We start from the raw sequence: 16701 nt of genomic DNA on the forward strand, positions 1-16701 counted from the left end.
AAAAAGTTGGCTCTGGGGCATTTTTACCACTGCATTACATGGTATTTCCTTTTAACAACACTCAGTAAACGTTTGGGAACTGAGGAGACCAATTTTTGAAGCTTTTCAGGTGGAATTCTGTCCCAATCTTGCTTGATGTACAGCTTAAGTTGTTCAACAGTCTGGGGTCTCCGTTGTGGTATTTTAGGCTTCATATTGCGCCACACATTTTCAATGGGAGACAGGTCTGGCCTACAGGCAGGCTAGTCTAGTACCCGCACTCTTTTACTATGAAGCCACGCTGTTAAACTTAGACTTCCTTTTTATTGTCATTCAAATTTGAACTTTACAGTACAGATAAGAACGAAATTTCATTGCATTAGCACATGGTAGTGCAGGATAAAAAAAAGCAGATATAAATAAGTTGTAATGTTGTAAATTTGATGTTTTATGTGTTTACAGTTTTTAATGTAACCTTGCTGATGCCCTCTTGGCCAGGTCTCCCTTGGAAAAGAGATCTTTGATCTCAATGGGATTTTCCATCCATCCATCCATTTTCTACCGCTTATTCCCTTTGGGGTCGGTGGATTTTACCTGGTTAAATAAAGGCTAAATAAATAAAATTAGATTACTGTACAGATAAATATATTGCACTTTTGCATATGCATCCAAGTTTATGGATGTATGTTATATTGTCTTTATATTCCAGCGAGTTAATCCATTTTGGGGGGGAATTGAGGGGATTATTATGATGCGTTCAAGAGTCTTACGGCCTGAGGGAAGAAGCTGTTAACATTGTCTTGCTGAAATAAGCAGGGGCGTCCATAACGTTGCTTGGATGGCAAAATATGTTGCTCCAAAACCTGTGTGTACCTTTCAGAATTAATGGGGCCTTCACAGATGTGTAAGTTACCCATGCCTTGGGCACTAATACACCCCCATACCATCACAGATGCTGGCTTTTGAACTTTGTGGTTCTTTTACCCTTTGGTAATATTTGCAAAAAATAAAGTTTTCCAGTTCGAACGTTAAGTACCTTGTATTTGCAGTCTATTCAATTGAATATAGGTTGAAAAGGATTTGCAAATCATTATATTCTGTTTTTATTTACCATTTACACAACGGTCTAACTTCACTGGTTTTGGGTTTTGTAAAATATTATTGCATGTACCCGAATCAGCAAGCTTGCCAGGTCATCATCAGGCCCGACAGGAGGAAGCTGAGTGGCTGCTCTCATCTTAACGGAGCCGTGCGGCGTTTCCACTGTAACTTTGGCTTTACTTGTTTCAGCAGCATCTGTGTAAAGCAATGACATTTGATTTTCATTCATTTCCCAGCTGAAATCGGCCCTGCAGAAGCGGTTGGAGGCACCTGACCTCTATGTGTAGGAAGTGAAGAGCTCAGCAATCCGTGGAAAGTGTGCCCCCCGATGGCACCACGCTCATGTTGCACCTCCACAAGGTGAGCCATGTAGTCTGTTAATTGAGGAAAAAAACAAGGTGAATCCAAATATTTATATTTTTTTGCAGCTGACACTTACGTTTGTCCATGATGTTCTCCTCCAGTGACTGTGGATCATGCGAGACTGCCTGGTCCAAGTACTGCAGGAGTTTGCTCATGCTCGAGACCGGAATGCCAAACGACTGAACAAAGAGAAGCAACTGCTGAGGCTCCAGGTCTTGCAAAGCTGAAGGAGGAAACCAGGACAGTTCAAATGAGTCAAACCGATGAGAGAAGACAAATTTTGCTCTAAAAGCGTACCCGCATCCACTAATCGAGAAACCTCAGATCGGATCATTCTTAGTTTCAACCAATCGGGGAGCAGCAGGGCCTCCTCTGACGTGTCCACCAAGAAGGCGGTGGGCAAAGGTTTCTTGTCAGGGAACCAAATGTCCAGAAGGTTGTAGAAGTCACTCTCCCCTGTAGCAATGTCACAAGCAGGCATCATGTTAAATCTAAACTTAACATGTTTAGATTTTAACAAAGTACCTTTAGGAGGGCCCAGAGTAAGAAGGATGACCATCGCATGGACAACGAGGATGTGCATTGTGGCCGTTTCTCCTGTAGTCCACCGCAGAAACACCTGATCTTGAGATTCTGACTAAAAAAACAAACACATAAATCAATTTCAACAGTGACTTTGTCAAACGTGATCTTCAGGTGAAGGATTGTACCCAGCTGTACAGGTCCTCCCCTTCTTTGGTCTTCCTCATCCTCCTGATGTACGCCGAGAAGATGGAGAGGAAAGCGCTGAGAACGGCCTCCGACTCCGGTCTGCAAGAGTGCTTGCAGAACAGGCTGTTCATGATGGTGGAGCGCTCCACAATGAGCCGGGCGACGTCCTGCAAAGGAGACAGCATTAACACTATACCAGGGGTCGGCAACCCGCGGCTCCGGAGCCGCATGCGGCTCTTTGATCACTCTGATGCGGCTCAGCAGCTTACTTGCCGAACCCCCCGATTTTCCCGTGAGACTTCAGGAATTTCAGTGCCTCTCGCAGAAAACTCCCGGGATTAATATTCCCCGATTTTCACCCTTACAATTATAATAAGGGCGTGCCATGATGGCACAGCATTTGGCACCTTCTACAATCTTTATTAACAGCGTGCCAGCCCAATCACTTCTTATAGAGTATGCATCTTCTGCTTACACACGTACGTGACAGCAAGGCATACTTGGTCAACAGCCACACAGGTTACACTGACGGTGACCATATAAAACAACTTTAACACTCTTACTAATAATGCGCCACACTTTGAACCAAAACCAAACAAGAATGACAAACACATTTCGGGAGAACATCTGCACCTTAACACAACATAAACACAACAGAACAAATACCCAGAATTCCATGCAGCCCTGACTCTTCTGGGCTACATTATACACCCCTGCTACCACCAAACCCCGCCCCCACCCCAACCCTGCTCCCTCACACATCAACCCCCCTCCCCTGTGCGTCGGTTGAGGTGGGCGGGGTTTGGTAGCGGGGGTGTATAATGTATCCCGGAAGAGTTAGGGCTGCATGGGATTCTGGGTATTTGTCCTGTTGTGTTTATGTTGTGTTACGGTGCAGATGTTCTCCCAAAATGTGTTTGTCATTCTTGTTTGGTGTGGGTTCACAGTGTGGCGCATTATTAGTAAGAGTGTTAAAGGTTTTTTTTATACCGCCACGGTCAGTGTAACCTGTGTGGTTGTTGACCAAGTATGCCTTGCTGTCACCTACGTGAGCAAGCAGAAGCCCCATACAACGTGTAGCTGATCAGGCACGCTGGTTGTAGTGGGTGCTCTATGCTAGACCATCACGGCACGCATGACGCTGACAAGCGCCATTCATATAAAACCCGCGTGCCGCACCAGCATTCAAATTCCATATCAAGGTGTGGGCAGCGTGTTTGAAACCCTTGGTTTATACATAGCACAAAGCAAAAAAAAAACGTTGTATGCAGTGTTATTTCATTTTAAACTTTAAACATTTTTTGTGGCTCCCATTATTTTCTATAATTTGTGAAACTGGTCAAAATGGCTCTTTGACTGGTAAAGGTTGCCGACCCCTGCACTATACGGACATAAGTATTGAAACACGACAGGAAGAGAAAATCCAAAAAAATATGGTCTTGGTCCTTGACTTTTTACAGCGTAGTCTCTACCTTAGATTATTTTAATCAAAATTGTCCAGATGACCATCTGTGATATCAGAGGTCAGTCACTCAAACTCATTTCCTTCTCGAGAGTGCTCCCAAATCATTGACTATCATTTTTGTTGTTACTCCAATATACAGGTATACTATTAACCTAAGGGTTTTTTTCAAAATAAATTAAAATATTTCCAGTGTTGGCACTAGGAATTTTCCAAATGGTGTCCCAGGGACCCCATCAAGTCATAAAAATGGGGTCCCAAAGTAAATTTTTGGGATCCACTTTTTTGTAACAGTTTTGAAAACAAATGATAAATGTATGCATTATCCTGTTATATCTCACCTTCTATATTGTGTTTTGGAAAAAGGTTGTCATAAACGTTACTTAATTCATAAAAAAAAATAACACAAAAAAACCCTAATTTTTATGCATTTGTATTCAGTTATAACAATTCATTCACTTCCTTCTTTCTTCATGGATCTTAACTTTACCGCCACCGGTAGTTTTTTCTATATTTGTATTTAATAAGTTGTACCGTATTTTTCGGACTATAAGTCGCAGATATTTTCATAGATTGGCCGCGGGTGCGACTTATACTCAGGAGCGACTTATGTGTGAAATTATTAACACATTAGCGTAAAATATCAAATAATATTATTTATCTCATTCACGTAAGAGACTAGACGTATAAGATTTCATGGGATTTAGCGATTAGGAGTGACAGATTGTTTGGTAAACGTATAGCATGTTCTATATGTTATAGTTATTTGAATGACTCTTACCATAATATGTTACGTTAACATACCAGTTGGTTATTTATGCCTCATATAACGTACACTTATTCAGCCTGTTGTTCACTATTCTTTATTTATTTTAAATTGCCTTTCAAATGTCTATTCTTGGTGTTGGCTTTTATCAAATAAATTTCCCCCCAAAAATGCGACTTATATATGTTTTTTTCCTTCTTTATTATGCATTTTCGGCCGGTGCGACTTATACTCCGGAGCGACTTAAACTCCGAAAAATAGTAGGTGTATTTATTTCAGTATAAAAGTGTAAAAAGTGTTTTGCTTCAGTTATGAAATTATGATAATCATGTGCCAGGGCATACATGCATATGACATATGAAATTGATTATTCTCACATGTATGTAGATCATCAGTCGTTTAAAAACCGCCACATCTACACTTTCATCGCAAATAATGCCAACAAACTTAGAATTTGGCAAGTTAGTTTCAATGTCATTTAATACAGTGGCACTCAATGCCTCTAGTATCTAATCTCTGGCTTTGTGATGGCAATAAGCTGCCGGTATGCCGGCATCATTGGACTTTTGCAGCTCAATCAGGCTTGGGAACTTCGACAAGGGGAGGTTCTTTTTGGCCAAGTAATACAAAGTCTGCAGCTGGCTAATAACACTGTCTTTCTTTACTTGCTTTCTCTGCTCTTTTCAGAGTGTCAAAAAAGCTTCCAGCTAATTCGGCCAACTTGTGAACTGAATGTTGTTAGAGTAATTGTGTGTGTGTGTGTGTGTGTGTGTGTGTGTGTGTGTGTGTGTGTGTGTGTGTGTGTGTGTGTGTGTGTGTGTGTGTGTGTGTGTGTGTACGCTCCTTTAAGAATGGCAGTATGTTGGGTGAAATAAAAAACTTTGGACTTCGGGAAATACGCGTTTTTTCTGATTTCAATGCTTAAAAAGACACAAAAAGTGCGTTAACACCAACAGTGATTTCAATGTCTAATTCTTTCACCGGTGTACTTGCAGTTATTTGACAATACCCCAAAGCCAAACAGGACATACAATCCTTCATATTTCAAAGGGCATAAAAACATTTTGGACTTTTTTCCCCACTTTTTTTGTTCAATTAACTTATGCTCTAAACCAGGGGTGCCCATTACGTCGATCGCAAGCTACCGGTCGATCGCGGAGGGTGTGTCAGTCGATCTCCAACTAGGCGTTGAAAAAATAGTCCTAAAAATTAGCGATCAGAAATCTTCACTATGACGTCACTTTCGTCACTTGATTGACATTCACGGCACCCGAGGGTCTTGTGAGATGACGCTGGCTGCTGCGAGCTCAGTGTGAAGGGAAAAAAAAGACCGTCAGGGAGGCGAGAAACCGTTTTTATTTCAACCATACCTCCTGTCAAAAGCCTAAAGACTGACCGCATAGTTCCTGTCTTCACAATAAAAGCGCTGCTCTATCCTGCCTGCGCTAACAAAATAAGAGTCTCGCAAGCCACGGAGTTTGCCGCCAATTTTCTTGTAAAGTGTATAAAAAGGAGTATGGAAGCTGGACAAATAAGATGGCAAAAAGCAACCACTTTCATGTGGTATTGGACAGAAAGGATGACTTTTTTTCTCCTCCATTAAAAAAATGTGGATGTTGTCAGCACTACTGTCTGATTCCAATCAATGCACGTCATCAGAATCAGGTAATACACCAACTTATATTCTTGTCTTCAGGAAAGAAAGGAATCTATATGTGTTAAACATGCTTGTATTATCATTAAACACCTTTTAACTTGTTAACAAAAACGTCTCTTTCATAAATAAATAAATACAAATTATATATATGAATGAGGTAGATCCCTTCGACTCGGTCATTTAAAAAGTAGCTTGCCTGCTGAAAAGTGTGGGCACCCCTGCCATACTTGCCAAACTTGAGACCTCCGATTTCGGGAGGTGGGGGGGTGGGGGTTGGGGGGCGTGGCTAAGAGGGGAGGAGTATATTTACAGCTAGAATTCACCAAGTCAAGTATTTCATATATATATATATATATATATATATATATATATATATATATATATATATATATATATATATATATATATGTATAAAATAAAATAAATAAATATATATATATATATAGCTAGAATTCACTGAAAGTTAAGTATTTTCTTATATATATATATATATATCAAGAGGGACAGAGACAGCGCACAGTGCATGTGGATCACATGTTACCATGGCGAGAAAACATGGAGAGACTGCCAGTTATCTAGTCTCCACCAGTTGCAGAAAATGTGCCATCAGTACAACTGGACAGTGCTGTTTCAGTTCCATCACCAGGACCATCAGTGAGTCAGACACAAACTAGTCTCATCATTGAACCAGATTCAAGGGCTGCTGAGTTGCCATCATCAGAACCCAGATCACCCACAACAAAAACCCCACCAGTGATCCCCAGTTACCCAGAAAGGTTTCGAGTACCACCAAAAAAACTGAATCTCTGAAGACAGTATAAAAATCTGTGTTAAAGGTGTACAAATACTGTTTGTGTAATAAGCATGTTATTGTTTACAAATGAGGGTTAAGAGTTCAGTACTAAAAAAAAAAAAAAGAATGTGGCTTAAGTACAGTTTTTTAATTGAGCTGCTGCATTTTTTGGTTGGGTTGTTTGGGTGATCTATGTTTGTCTGTTGCCATCTCCTGGTGAATGTTGGCTATAGCGTACTGGGGTTACTTTTTGGTTGGCCAACGATTTACGTGGTGTTGCGCACCTGAAGTCAAGTGTGTGAGTCTGTTCTGAAGTCTACAGTAAAGAGACGTACTTCATCACCTCGCCTGTTTATTGCCTCCAACTCAATATATTACAACAACATTGCTCCATGCAGACTCTCCAGGTCCGCATGGAGCTGGAGGGGGCGTGGCCTCCAGGTCCGCCTGAATTTCGGGAGAAAATTTGTCCCGGGAGGTTTTCGGGAGAGGCGCTGAATTTCGGGAGTCTCCCGGAAAATCCGGGAGGGTTAGCAAGTATGACCCCTGCTCTAAACAAACATACTAAATATAGCATGTTTTTTTTGTTTTTTTAGTTCAACACTTTGAAGGCCATTTGATTGTTTGGAACCTTTCTTTTAAGGGCAAGATCCCCCATGTTGTTTTATACTAAAACTGAATTAAGCAAAGGCGATTAGAATTTAATAATATTTTTTCTTAACAAAAAAGGAGTAAAATACAAACAGTAGCAATGCCATGAGCTGGAGAGAACACTGAGCTGTCTGAAGTCAGGTGCATTCTCTGAATATGGTCGCTCTTCATATATGCTTTTGTCCATCTTGCAGCCCCGCTTTAGCGGAGATGTCAAACTGAAAATTAGTTTGGTGTATGTGTCGGGCACACACACATTCTTGTCCACTCTAAGGCTCTGCACATCACTAAAACTAGATGGAATAATATGTGTGTGTGTACAAATAAAGAACAGTGCCAGATCATTGTGTTTATCTACTCTGAGCAAAACTAAGGCAAAAGCTAGTAACTTCTAAGGCCCAAAGGAGGAAAATAAAGCCTTAACATGACCAACCACAGTTGTCCACTAGTGTAAATTAGCATAACAAGAGTTATATTACTACTTTAAACCTATGACATTTTCTGATCAGAAGCCCTTCAAAAGATGCAGGTATAAAACGTGTTTTCAGGTATTTCACCTTGTTTTGTTAAGTACATAACTCCACATGTGTTCATTCATAGTTTTGATGCCTTCAGTGACAATCTACAATGTAAATACGGTAGTCATGAAAATAAAGAAAATGCATTGAATAAGGAGATGGTGTGTCCAAACTTTTGGCCTGTACTGTATGTGTTCTTGTCTTACAGAGGGATTGTGAATGATAGGCAATATTCCAAAATGCAGTTCCCCTTTAAAGATAATGAAATGGAATCTCCCCAGGCGTTTAAAAGCATAAAAACACTGAAAATGAAGACGTGAAGATCAAGGATTAGGACTAAATGTCACAAACTGAGGCGTTTCAATACTTAATGGTCATATCATCATGTAGTGATTACCAAAGCCAGGTCATTGTGAGAGGCCTGCTCCTCCACTGGTGCATGCTGGGAGAGGTAGATGAGATAAGCACTAATGGTCTGAGGATCTGTCTCCATATGAATGGCCTAGGGGGGAGGAAGCACACAGACAAGTTAAAAAAAAAATTCAAACTCTCCCACATATCCTATTAAAATATTTAATTGCCAGGAATTCAGACCTGCTGCAGGGCAGTGGACGTCATGCCTCGGACGCTGTCAAACATTGGGAGTTTCGGGAGGTCCTGCAGAAGCCACTGGTACCCTGGAAGAAGCTCTCCATCACCAGAGTCCTCCTCCATAGGCTGGTCGCGTTCCTCTCCGTCTTTGAGGCCTCCTTCAGTCAGAACCAGTGCCAAACCCTGCAGGCAAGCGAAAATGGTGTGACAATTGTGTTTTTATAGCTCAAGTAATGATAACAGGATTACCTTCATAGCCAGGACTCTTGACGCCACTTGAGAGGAGCTGAGACGTCGCAGGAAGTAATCCAGCACTTCGCATGTCGTCTGCTCGTCAGCTTTTGGACCGAGCAGAAGATCCTGGAGCCGTCCAAGGAGTTGCCTTTGTTTTTGTTGTCTCTGGTAGGCAAAGACAATTTACAATGAATGGACAAAAATGCATGAAAAGTGTGACTTCATGATAGGACTGGGCGATATGTATGGCCTTTTATTAATATCTCGATATTTTTAGGCCATGTCACGATACACAATATATATCTCGATATTTTGCCTTAGCCTTGAATGAACACTTGATGCATATAATCACAGTAGTATGATGATTCTATGTGTCTACATTAAAACATTCTTCTTCATACTGCATTAATATATGCTACTTTTAAACTTTCATGCAGAGAGGGAAACCACAACTAAGTCAATTTACCAATCCTGTATTTATTAAACAGTTATTAAAGGGGAACATTATCACCAGACCTATGTAAGCGTCAATATATACCTTGATGTTGCAGAAAAAAGACCATATATTTTTTTAACCGATTTCCGAACTCTAAATGGGTGAATTTTGGCGAATTAAACACCTTTCTATTATTCGCTCTCGGAGTGATGATGTCACGTTGTGACGTCACATCGGGAAGCAATCCGCCATTTTCTCACTTTCGTCGGTGTGTTGTCAGAGGGTGTAACAACACGAACAGGGACGGATTCAAGTTGCACCAGTGGCCCAAAGATGCGAAAAAGGCAAGAAATTGGACGAAATTTGTTCAAAATATGAGGGTGTGGGGAAAGCCGACGAAAGCTATGCTACGACAGAGATGGCAAGAATGTGTGGATATCCTGCGACACTCAAAGCAGATGCATTTCCAACGATAAGGACCCTAGCTTCCCTGGCCTGCTGACATCAACTCCAAAACTGGACAGATCAGCTTTCAGGAAAAGAGAGCGGATGAGGGTATGTCTACAGAATATAGGGAATAAGCGGTAGGAAATGGATGGATGGATTATACATAAACTGTGTTTACCAATAATTTAGCTTAAAAACATTTATTTTTTTCAATCATTCGAGTACATTCGGGTAGTCTTGTGTAATGCAGTATTTTGTGTCTATTTAGGTATGGTTAACCTGAGTGCTGAAATCGTGGAAAAATATATGTTCTTAGCGCGCCTGAAATGGGCTGTCTGCACTCTCAAAGTGCATGTTGTTGCCAAATGTATTTCATATGCTGTAAACCTAGTTCATAGTTGTTAGTTTCCTTTAATGCCAAACAAACACATACCAATCGTTGGTTAGAAGGCGATCGCCGAATTCGTCCTCGCTTTCTCCCGTGTCGCTGGCTGTCGTGTCGTTTTCGTCGGTTTCGCTTGCATACGGTTCAAACCGATATGGCTCAATAGCTTCAGTTTCTTCTTCAATTTTGTTTTCGCTACCTGCCTCCACACTACAACCATCCGTTTCAATACATGCGTAATCTGTTGAATCGCTTAAGCCGCTGAAATCCGAGTCTGAATCCGAGCTAATGTCGCTATAATTTGCTGTTCTATCCGCCATGTTTGTTTGTGTTGGCATCACTATGTGACGTCACAGGAAAATGGACGGGTGTATATAACGATGGTTAAAATCAGGCACTTTGAAGCTTTTTTTTAGGGATATTGCGTGATGGGTCAAATTTTGAAAAAAAACTTCGAAAAATAAAATAAGCCACTGAGAACTGATTTTTAATGGTTTTAACCCTTCTGAAATTGTGATAATGTTCCCCTTTAAGCAGTGGCACAAACATTCATGTCATTTCAAACCAGAAAGTGCAAGATTGTCAGAGACATTTTAAAACAAGCTATTAGTGCACTTTTGTGCATGATGTCACTAAGATGACATATCAAAACAACACTAAATTAAAGAGCACTTTTTGTACAGAACGCCACTACAATAGTTTAAAACGAATAAAGTGCACTTTTGTGCATGATGTCACACAAGATATTTCAATAAGTGTCAAATAAAAATGAGCTGCATAATAGGAAATCAAATAGTGTATGTCCTTCGCTATGTGGTAGGTTCCTGCGGACGTTATCTCCATCTGTTGTTGACTATTTTTTTCATACGGTGTTGATGTGGAAATGGTTGCTTGGGCATTTTGTGGATATGGCACAAACGGAGATGTTGACATGCAGTTTCAAGCACTCTTCATTCTCTAGCGGGTGACTTTTCAAATGATGCTACACATTAGCAGTAGGTGCTACTTTTTGTAGCAACGCTTTTGCCGCATACTTGTTCGACATCTTCCCGCTTGAAGCCAAACCACCGCCAGACAATGGACCCTGTGCTGTTTTTCTTAGGAATTAATTCTTCCTTCATTTGTTACCAGATTCGCTCCTTCTTTCTCTCGTATTACCACTCGCACCACTCCGCTAGCAACACAGCTAATGTTACCTGTGCTGCTACCTCTCTGCTCAGCGAGAGCGTATGGCGTGACACTATGTGACGTATGTAAGAAGGTGCGCTTGTTTTTAAGTCTCTGTGAGAAGGAGAGACAAGAAAGAGGGAAAAAAGCATGTAGTGTAATGCCCTCAGCTAAAAGCAACTGCGTGAGAACGTATACTCGAATATCACCATATACCGTAGTCATTTTCTACAAACCCCGTTTCCATATGAGTTGGGAAATTGTGTTAGATGTAAATATAAACGGAATACAATGATTTGCAAATCATTTCCAACCAATATTCATTTGAATATGCTACAAAGACAACATATTTGATGTTCAAACTGATAAACTTTTTTTTTTTTTTTGCAAATAATCATTAACTTTAGAATTTGATGCCAGCAACTTGTGACAAAGAAGTTGGGAAAGGTGGCAATAAATACTGATAAAGTTGAGGAATGCTCATCAAACACTTATTTGGAACATCCCACAGGTGAACAGGCAAATTGGGAACAGGTGGGTGCCATGATTGGGTATAAAAGTAGATTCCATGAAATGCTCAGTCATTCACAAACAAGGATGGGGCGAGGGTCAGCACTTTGTCAACATATGCGTGAGCAAATTTTTGAACAGTTTAAGAAAAACCTTTCTCAACCAGCTATTGCAAGGAATTTAGGGATTTCACCATCTACGGTCCGCAATATCATCAAAGGGTTCGGAGAATCTGGAGAAATCACTGCACGTAAGCAGCTAAGCCCGTGACCTTCGATCCCTCAGGCTGTGCTGCATCAACAAGCGACATCAGTGTGTAAAGGATATCACCACATGGGCTCCGGAACACTTCAGAAACCGTCAGTAACTACAGTTGGTCGCTACATCTGTACGTGCAAGTTAAAACTCTCCTATGCAAGGCGAAAACCGTTTATCAACAACACCCAGAAACGCTGTCGGCTTCGCTGGGCCTGAGCTCATCTAAGATGGACTGATACAAAGTGGAAAAGTGTTCTGTGGTCTGACGAGTCCACATTTCAAATTGTTTTTGGAAACTGTGGACGTCGTGTCCTCCGGACCAAAGAGGAAAAGAACCATCCGGATTGTTATAGGCGCAAAGTTGAAAAGCCAGCATCTGTGATGGTACGGGGGTGTATTAGTGCCCAAGACATGGGTAACTTACACATCTGTGAAGGGGCCATTAATGCTGAAAGGTACATACAGGTTTTGGAGCAACATATGTTGTCATCCAAGCAATGTTACCATGGACGCCCCTGCTTATTTCAGCAAGACAATGCCAAGCCACGTGTTACATCAACGTGGCTTCATAGTAAAAGAGTGCGGGTACTAGACTGGCCTGGCTGTAGTCCAGACCTGTCTCCCATTGAAAATGTGTGGTGCATTATGAAGCCTAAAATACCACAACGGAGACCCCCGGACCGTTGAACAACTTAAGCTGTACCGTACATCAAGCAAGAATGGGAAAGAATTCCACCTGAAAAGCTTAAAAAAATGTGTCTCCTCAGTTCCCAAACGTTTACTGAGTGTTGTTAAAAGGAAAGGCCATGTAACACAGTGGTGAACATGCCCTTTCCCAACTACTTTGGCACGTGTTGCAGCCATGAAATTCTAAGTTAATTATCATTTGCAAAAAAAAAAATAAAGTTTATGAGTTTGAACATCAAATATCTTGTCTTTGTAGTGCATTCAACTGAATATGGGTTGAAAAGGATTTGCAAATCATGGTATTCCGTTTATATTTACATCTAACACAATTTCCCAACTCATATGGAAACGAGGTTTGTATATCGCACAGAGACAAAGTACATCGATACATCGCCCAGCCCTACTTCACGATGAGAATACCTGTCTCTTCTTGGCCTTCTGCTCTTTGCTCCCTCCCTCGTCGTCATCGTCTATTAGCAGGCTGTCGTCTGCGGCGTCGTGCAAGAGAAACTCACACAGGCACTGCACGGGAAGCACGTCTAAAGACCCCTCGCTAGACTGGACCAGATCCGCCAGCCATGGCATGGACTGAGAGGAGGCCTATATAAAAAGTAAAAATTAGACGCTGTTTGGAGGTGTCGTGCCACTCTGCTTTTGCAAGTTGACCTGTCTCTGTATGATGTTAAGCAGGAAGTCTGGGTTGCGGCTGCGACAAAGAAGGTGGCCGAGGCGCAGGGACTGGTTGAGGGTCTTCACCTGCTCCTGCACCTGAGGAGGAGGTCGACGAGGAGGACCCCTGAACACAAAGAAAACATGTACAACCAGGGTATGCGTTCGGGTTGGGTCATGTGATCTTACTGCGGGTCCAGACTAGTAAGTTGTGAGAGCAGCAGGCTGTTGCTCTCGGTGATGGTCTGCTTGGTGGAGGCGGCCGCAAGGTGACTCTCAAAGGCCAGGATCTCTTGCTTCTCCCGTTGGGAGATCTGCAGCTCGCGGCTGATCATGTCCGTCTTCGTGTCGTCATCCGCCACGGTGCACGGCGGGTACGTGTAGTTGCTGTGGAGGCAGCGGCGTTTAGCTCTTGTCTCATTAAGAGGATGCAATTCGGACCAAGGCACCTACTTTGTCATAACCATCTCCATAAGCATCTTTAGGGTAGGGTAACCATCCCAGGCAGCCAAGCCTGCAGAAGAAAATGGCAGATGGTAAATGTGGCCTAACACAGCAATTCCTAACCTCTAAAGATATTTGTTTTGCTATTCATGTTTTTTTGTTCAGTTTGTCTCTTCCACGACATCCATAAAAATGACATAAAAATTCTAAATTATGCAAATTAGATTATGTAATCTATAGGGGTGTCCTAATCCAATATTGATATCAACAAAACAAATAAACATACAATATAAGCGCTGTGATAAAGCAGTCCCGCAGTGTGTTTGCTTGTGCAAAGCTGGACAGCCAGTTAACATCTAAATGTCCTCCAACAACATACTTGCCAACCTTGAGACCTACGATTTCGGGAGGTGGGGGGTGGGGGTGGCGGGGGGCGTGGTTAAGAGGGGAGGAGTATATTTACAGCTAGAATTCCCCAAGTCAAGTATTTAATATATATATATGTATGTATGTATGTATGTATGTATGTATGTATGTATGTATGTATATATATACACACACACATATACATATATATATACATATACACATATACATATATATATATATATATATATATATATAAGAAATACTTGACTTTCAGTGAATTCTAGCTATATATGTATATATATATATATTTATTTTATTATATATATAAAAGAAATACTTGAATTTCAGTGTTCATTTATTTACACATATACACACACATAACACTCATCTACTCATTGTTGAGTTAAGGGTTGAATTGTCCATCCTTGTTCTATTCTCTGTCACTATTTTTCTAACCATGCTGAACACCCTCTTTGATGATGCATTCTGCTTCATCTCCTTGTTGTGTGCGCAGTTGTGCACTACACTCTCTAAAAGCCCTAGATGCTAATGTCACATATGCATGTACAGTAGATGGCAGTATTGTCCTGTTTAAGAGTGTCACAACATTGCTGCTTTACGGTAGACGAAAACGTGACTGCTGTTGTTGTGTGTTGTTGCCGTGCTGGGAGGACGTTAATGAAACTGCCTAACAATAAACCTGGAGGGGCGTGGCCTCCAGCTCCGCCTGAATTTCGGGAGATTTTCGGGAGAAAATTTGTCCCGGGAGGTTTTCGTGAGAGGCGCTGAATTTCGGGAGTCTCCCGGAAAATCCGGGAGGGTTGGCAAGTATGTCCAACAAGCACACAAGATTAGTCTTCTATTCTATTTCAGACAAAACATTGACAAGAGGTAAACATGGTAGATTATAGGCTATTAGGAGCTAGCAACTACACAACAGCTAAGCACACAACCTAGACATACGTTGTAAATGTCCTTAATTGAACTATTTTGTAGTCTTAAAACCCAACTTTTGTCAATATACACAAACAATTATAATTACATATTACTTATGCATACAAAGTCTCTAAGGCAAAATGTATTAGAATGTATCCAGTAACAAATGTGTCCGCATCATTCGACTGACTGCGTCATTAGCTTAACTTAATTAATTATTGTGGCCACCAAGTGTTGTTGAATAAACAATTACCACTACTATTAAATTAAAAGACAACAAAGGTCCATTCCAGACGATTAACAATATAAACCATGTTTCCATATGAGTTGGAAAATTGTGTTAGATGTAAATATAAACGGAATACAATGATTTGCAAATCCTTTTCAACCCATATTCAATTGAATACACTACAAAGACAAGATATTTGATGTTCAAACTCATAAACTTTATTTTTTTTTGCAAATAATTAACTTAGAATTTCATGGCTGCAACACGTGCCAAAGTAGTTGGGAAAGGGCATGTTCACCACTGTGTTACACAGCCTTTCCTTTTAACAACACTCAGTAAACGTTTGGGAACTGAGGAGACACATTTTTTAAGCTTCTCAGGTGGAATTCTTTCCCATTCTTGCTTGATGTACAGCTTAAGTTGTTCAACAGTCCGGGGGTCTCCGTTGTGGTATTTTAGGCTTCATAATGCGCCACACATTTTCAATGGGAGACAGGTCTGGACTACAGGCAGGCCAGTCTAGTACCCGCACTCTTTTACAATGAAGCCACGTTGATGTAACACGTGGCTTGGCATTGTCTTGCTGAAATAAGCAGGGGCGTCCATGGTAACATTGCTTGGATGTCAACATATGTTGCTCCAAAACCTGTATGTACCTTTCAGCATTAATGGCGCCTTCACAGATGTGTAAGTTACCAATGTCTTGGGCACTAATACACCCCCATACCATCACAGATGCTGGCTTTTCGACTTTGCGCCTATAACAATCCGGATGGTTCTATTCCTCTTTGGTCCGGAGGACACGACGTCCACAGTTTCCAAAAACAATTTGAAATGTGGACTCGTCAGACCACAGAACACTTTTCCACTTTGTATCAGTCCATCTTAGATGAGCTCAGGCCCAGCGAAGCCGACGGCGTTTCTGGGTGTTGTTGATAAATGGTTTTCGCCTTGCATAGGAGAGTTTTAACTTGCACTTACAGATGTAGCAACCAACTGTAGTTACTGACAGTGGGTTTCTGAAGTGTTCCTGAGCCCATGTGGTGATATCCTTTACACACTGATGTCGCTTGTTGATGCAGTACAGCCTGAGGGATCGAAGGTCACGGGCTTAGCTGCTTACGTGCAGTGATTTCTCCAGATTCTCTGAACCCTTTGATGATATTGCGGACCGTAGATGGTGAAATCCCTAAATTCCTTGCAATAGCTGGTTGAGAAAGGGTTTTCTTAAACTGTTCAACAATTTGCTTATGCATTTGTTGACAAAGTGGTGACCCTCGCCCCATCCTTGTTTGTGAATGACTGAGCATTTCATGGAATCTACTTTTATACCCAATC

The 16701-nt window shown here is 41.3% G+C and overlaps 1 protein-coding gene across 1 annotated transcript in view; it reads right to left on the bottom strand.

Annotated features, from left to right (window-relative positions):
• Positions 1-16701, bottom strand: part of ints1 (integrator complex subunit 1) — an 87041-nt gene that overhangs the window by 43418 nt on the left and 26922 nt on the right. Inside the window, exons 18-30 of the mRNA XM_061982022.2 lie at positions 13839-13899; positions 13575-13772; positions 13383-13512; positions 13137-13316; positions 8842-8991; positions 8596-8775; positions 8399-8503; positions 2154-2321; positions 1969-2080; positions 1741-1899; positions 1520-1666; positions 1356-1454; positions 1151-1275 (exon numbers count right to left, since the gene is read on the bottom strand). Of these exons, the coding sequence (XP_061838006.2) occupies positions 1151-1275; positions 1356-1454; positions 1520-1666; positions 1741-1899; positions 1969-2080; positions 2154-2321; positions 8399-8503; positions 8596-8775; positions 8842-8991; positions 13137-13316; positions 13383-13512; positions 13575-13772; positions 13839-13899 (1814 nt within the window). The remainder of the gene's footprint in view (positions 1-1150; positions 1276-1355; positions 1455-1519; positions 1667-1740; positions 1900-1968; positions 2081-2153; positions 2322-8398; positions 8504-8595; positions 8776-8841; positions 8992-13136; positions 13317-13382; positions 13513-13574; positions 13773-13838; positions 13900-16701) is intronic.

Source organism: Nerophis lumbriciformis, linkage group LG24, assembly GCF_033978685.3.
Source record: "Nerophis lumbriciformis linkage group LG24, RoL_Nlum_v2.1, whole genome shotgun sequence".
Classification (NCBI taxonomy): domain Eukaryota; kingdom Metazoa; phylum Chordata; class Actinopteri; order Syngnathiformes; family Syngnathidae; genus Nerophis; species Nerophis lumbriciformis.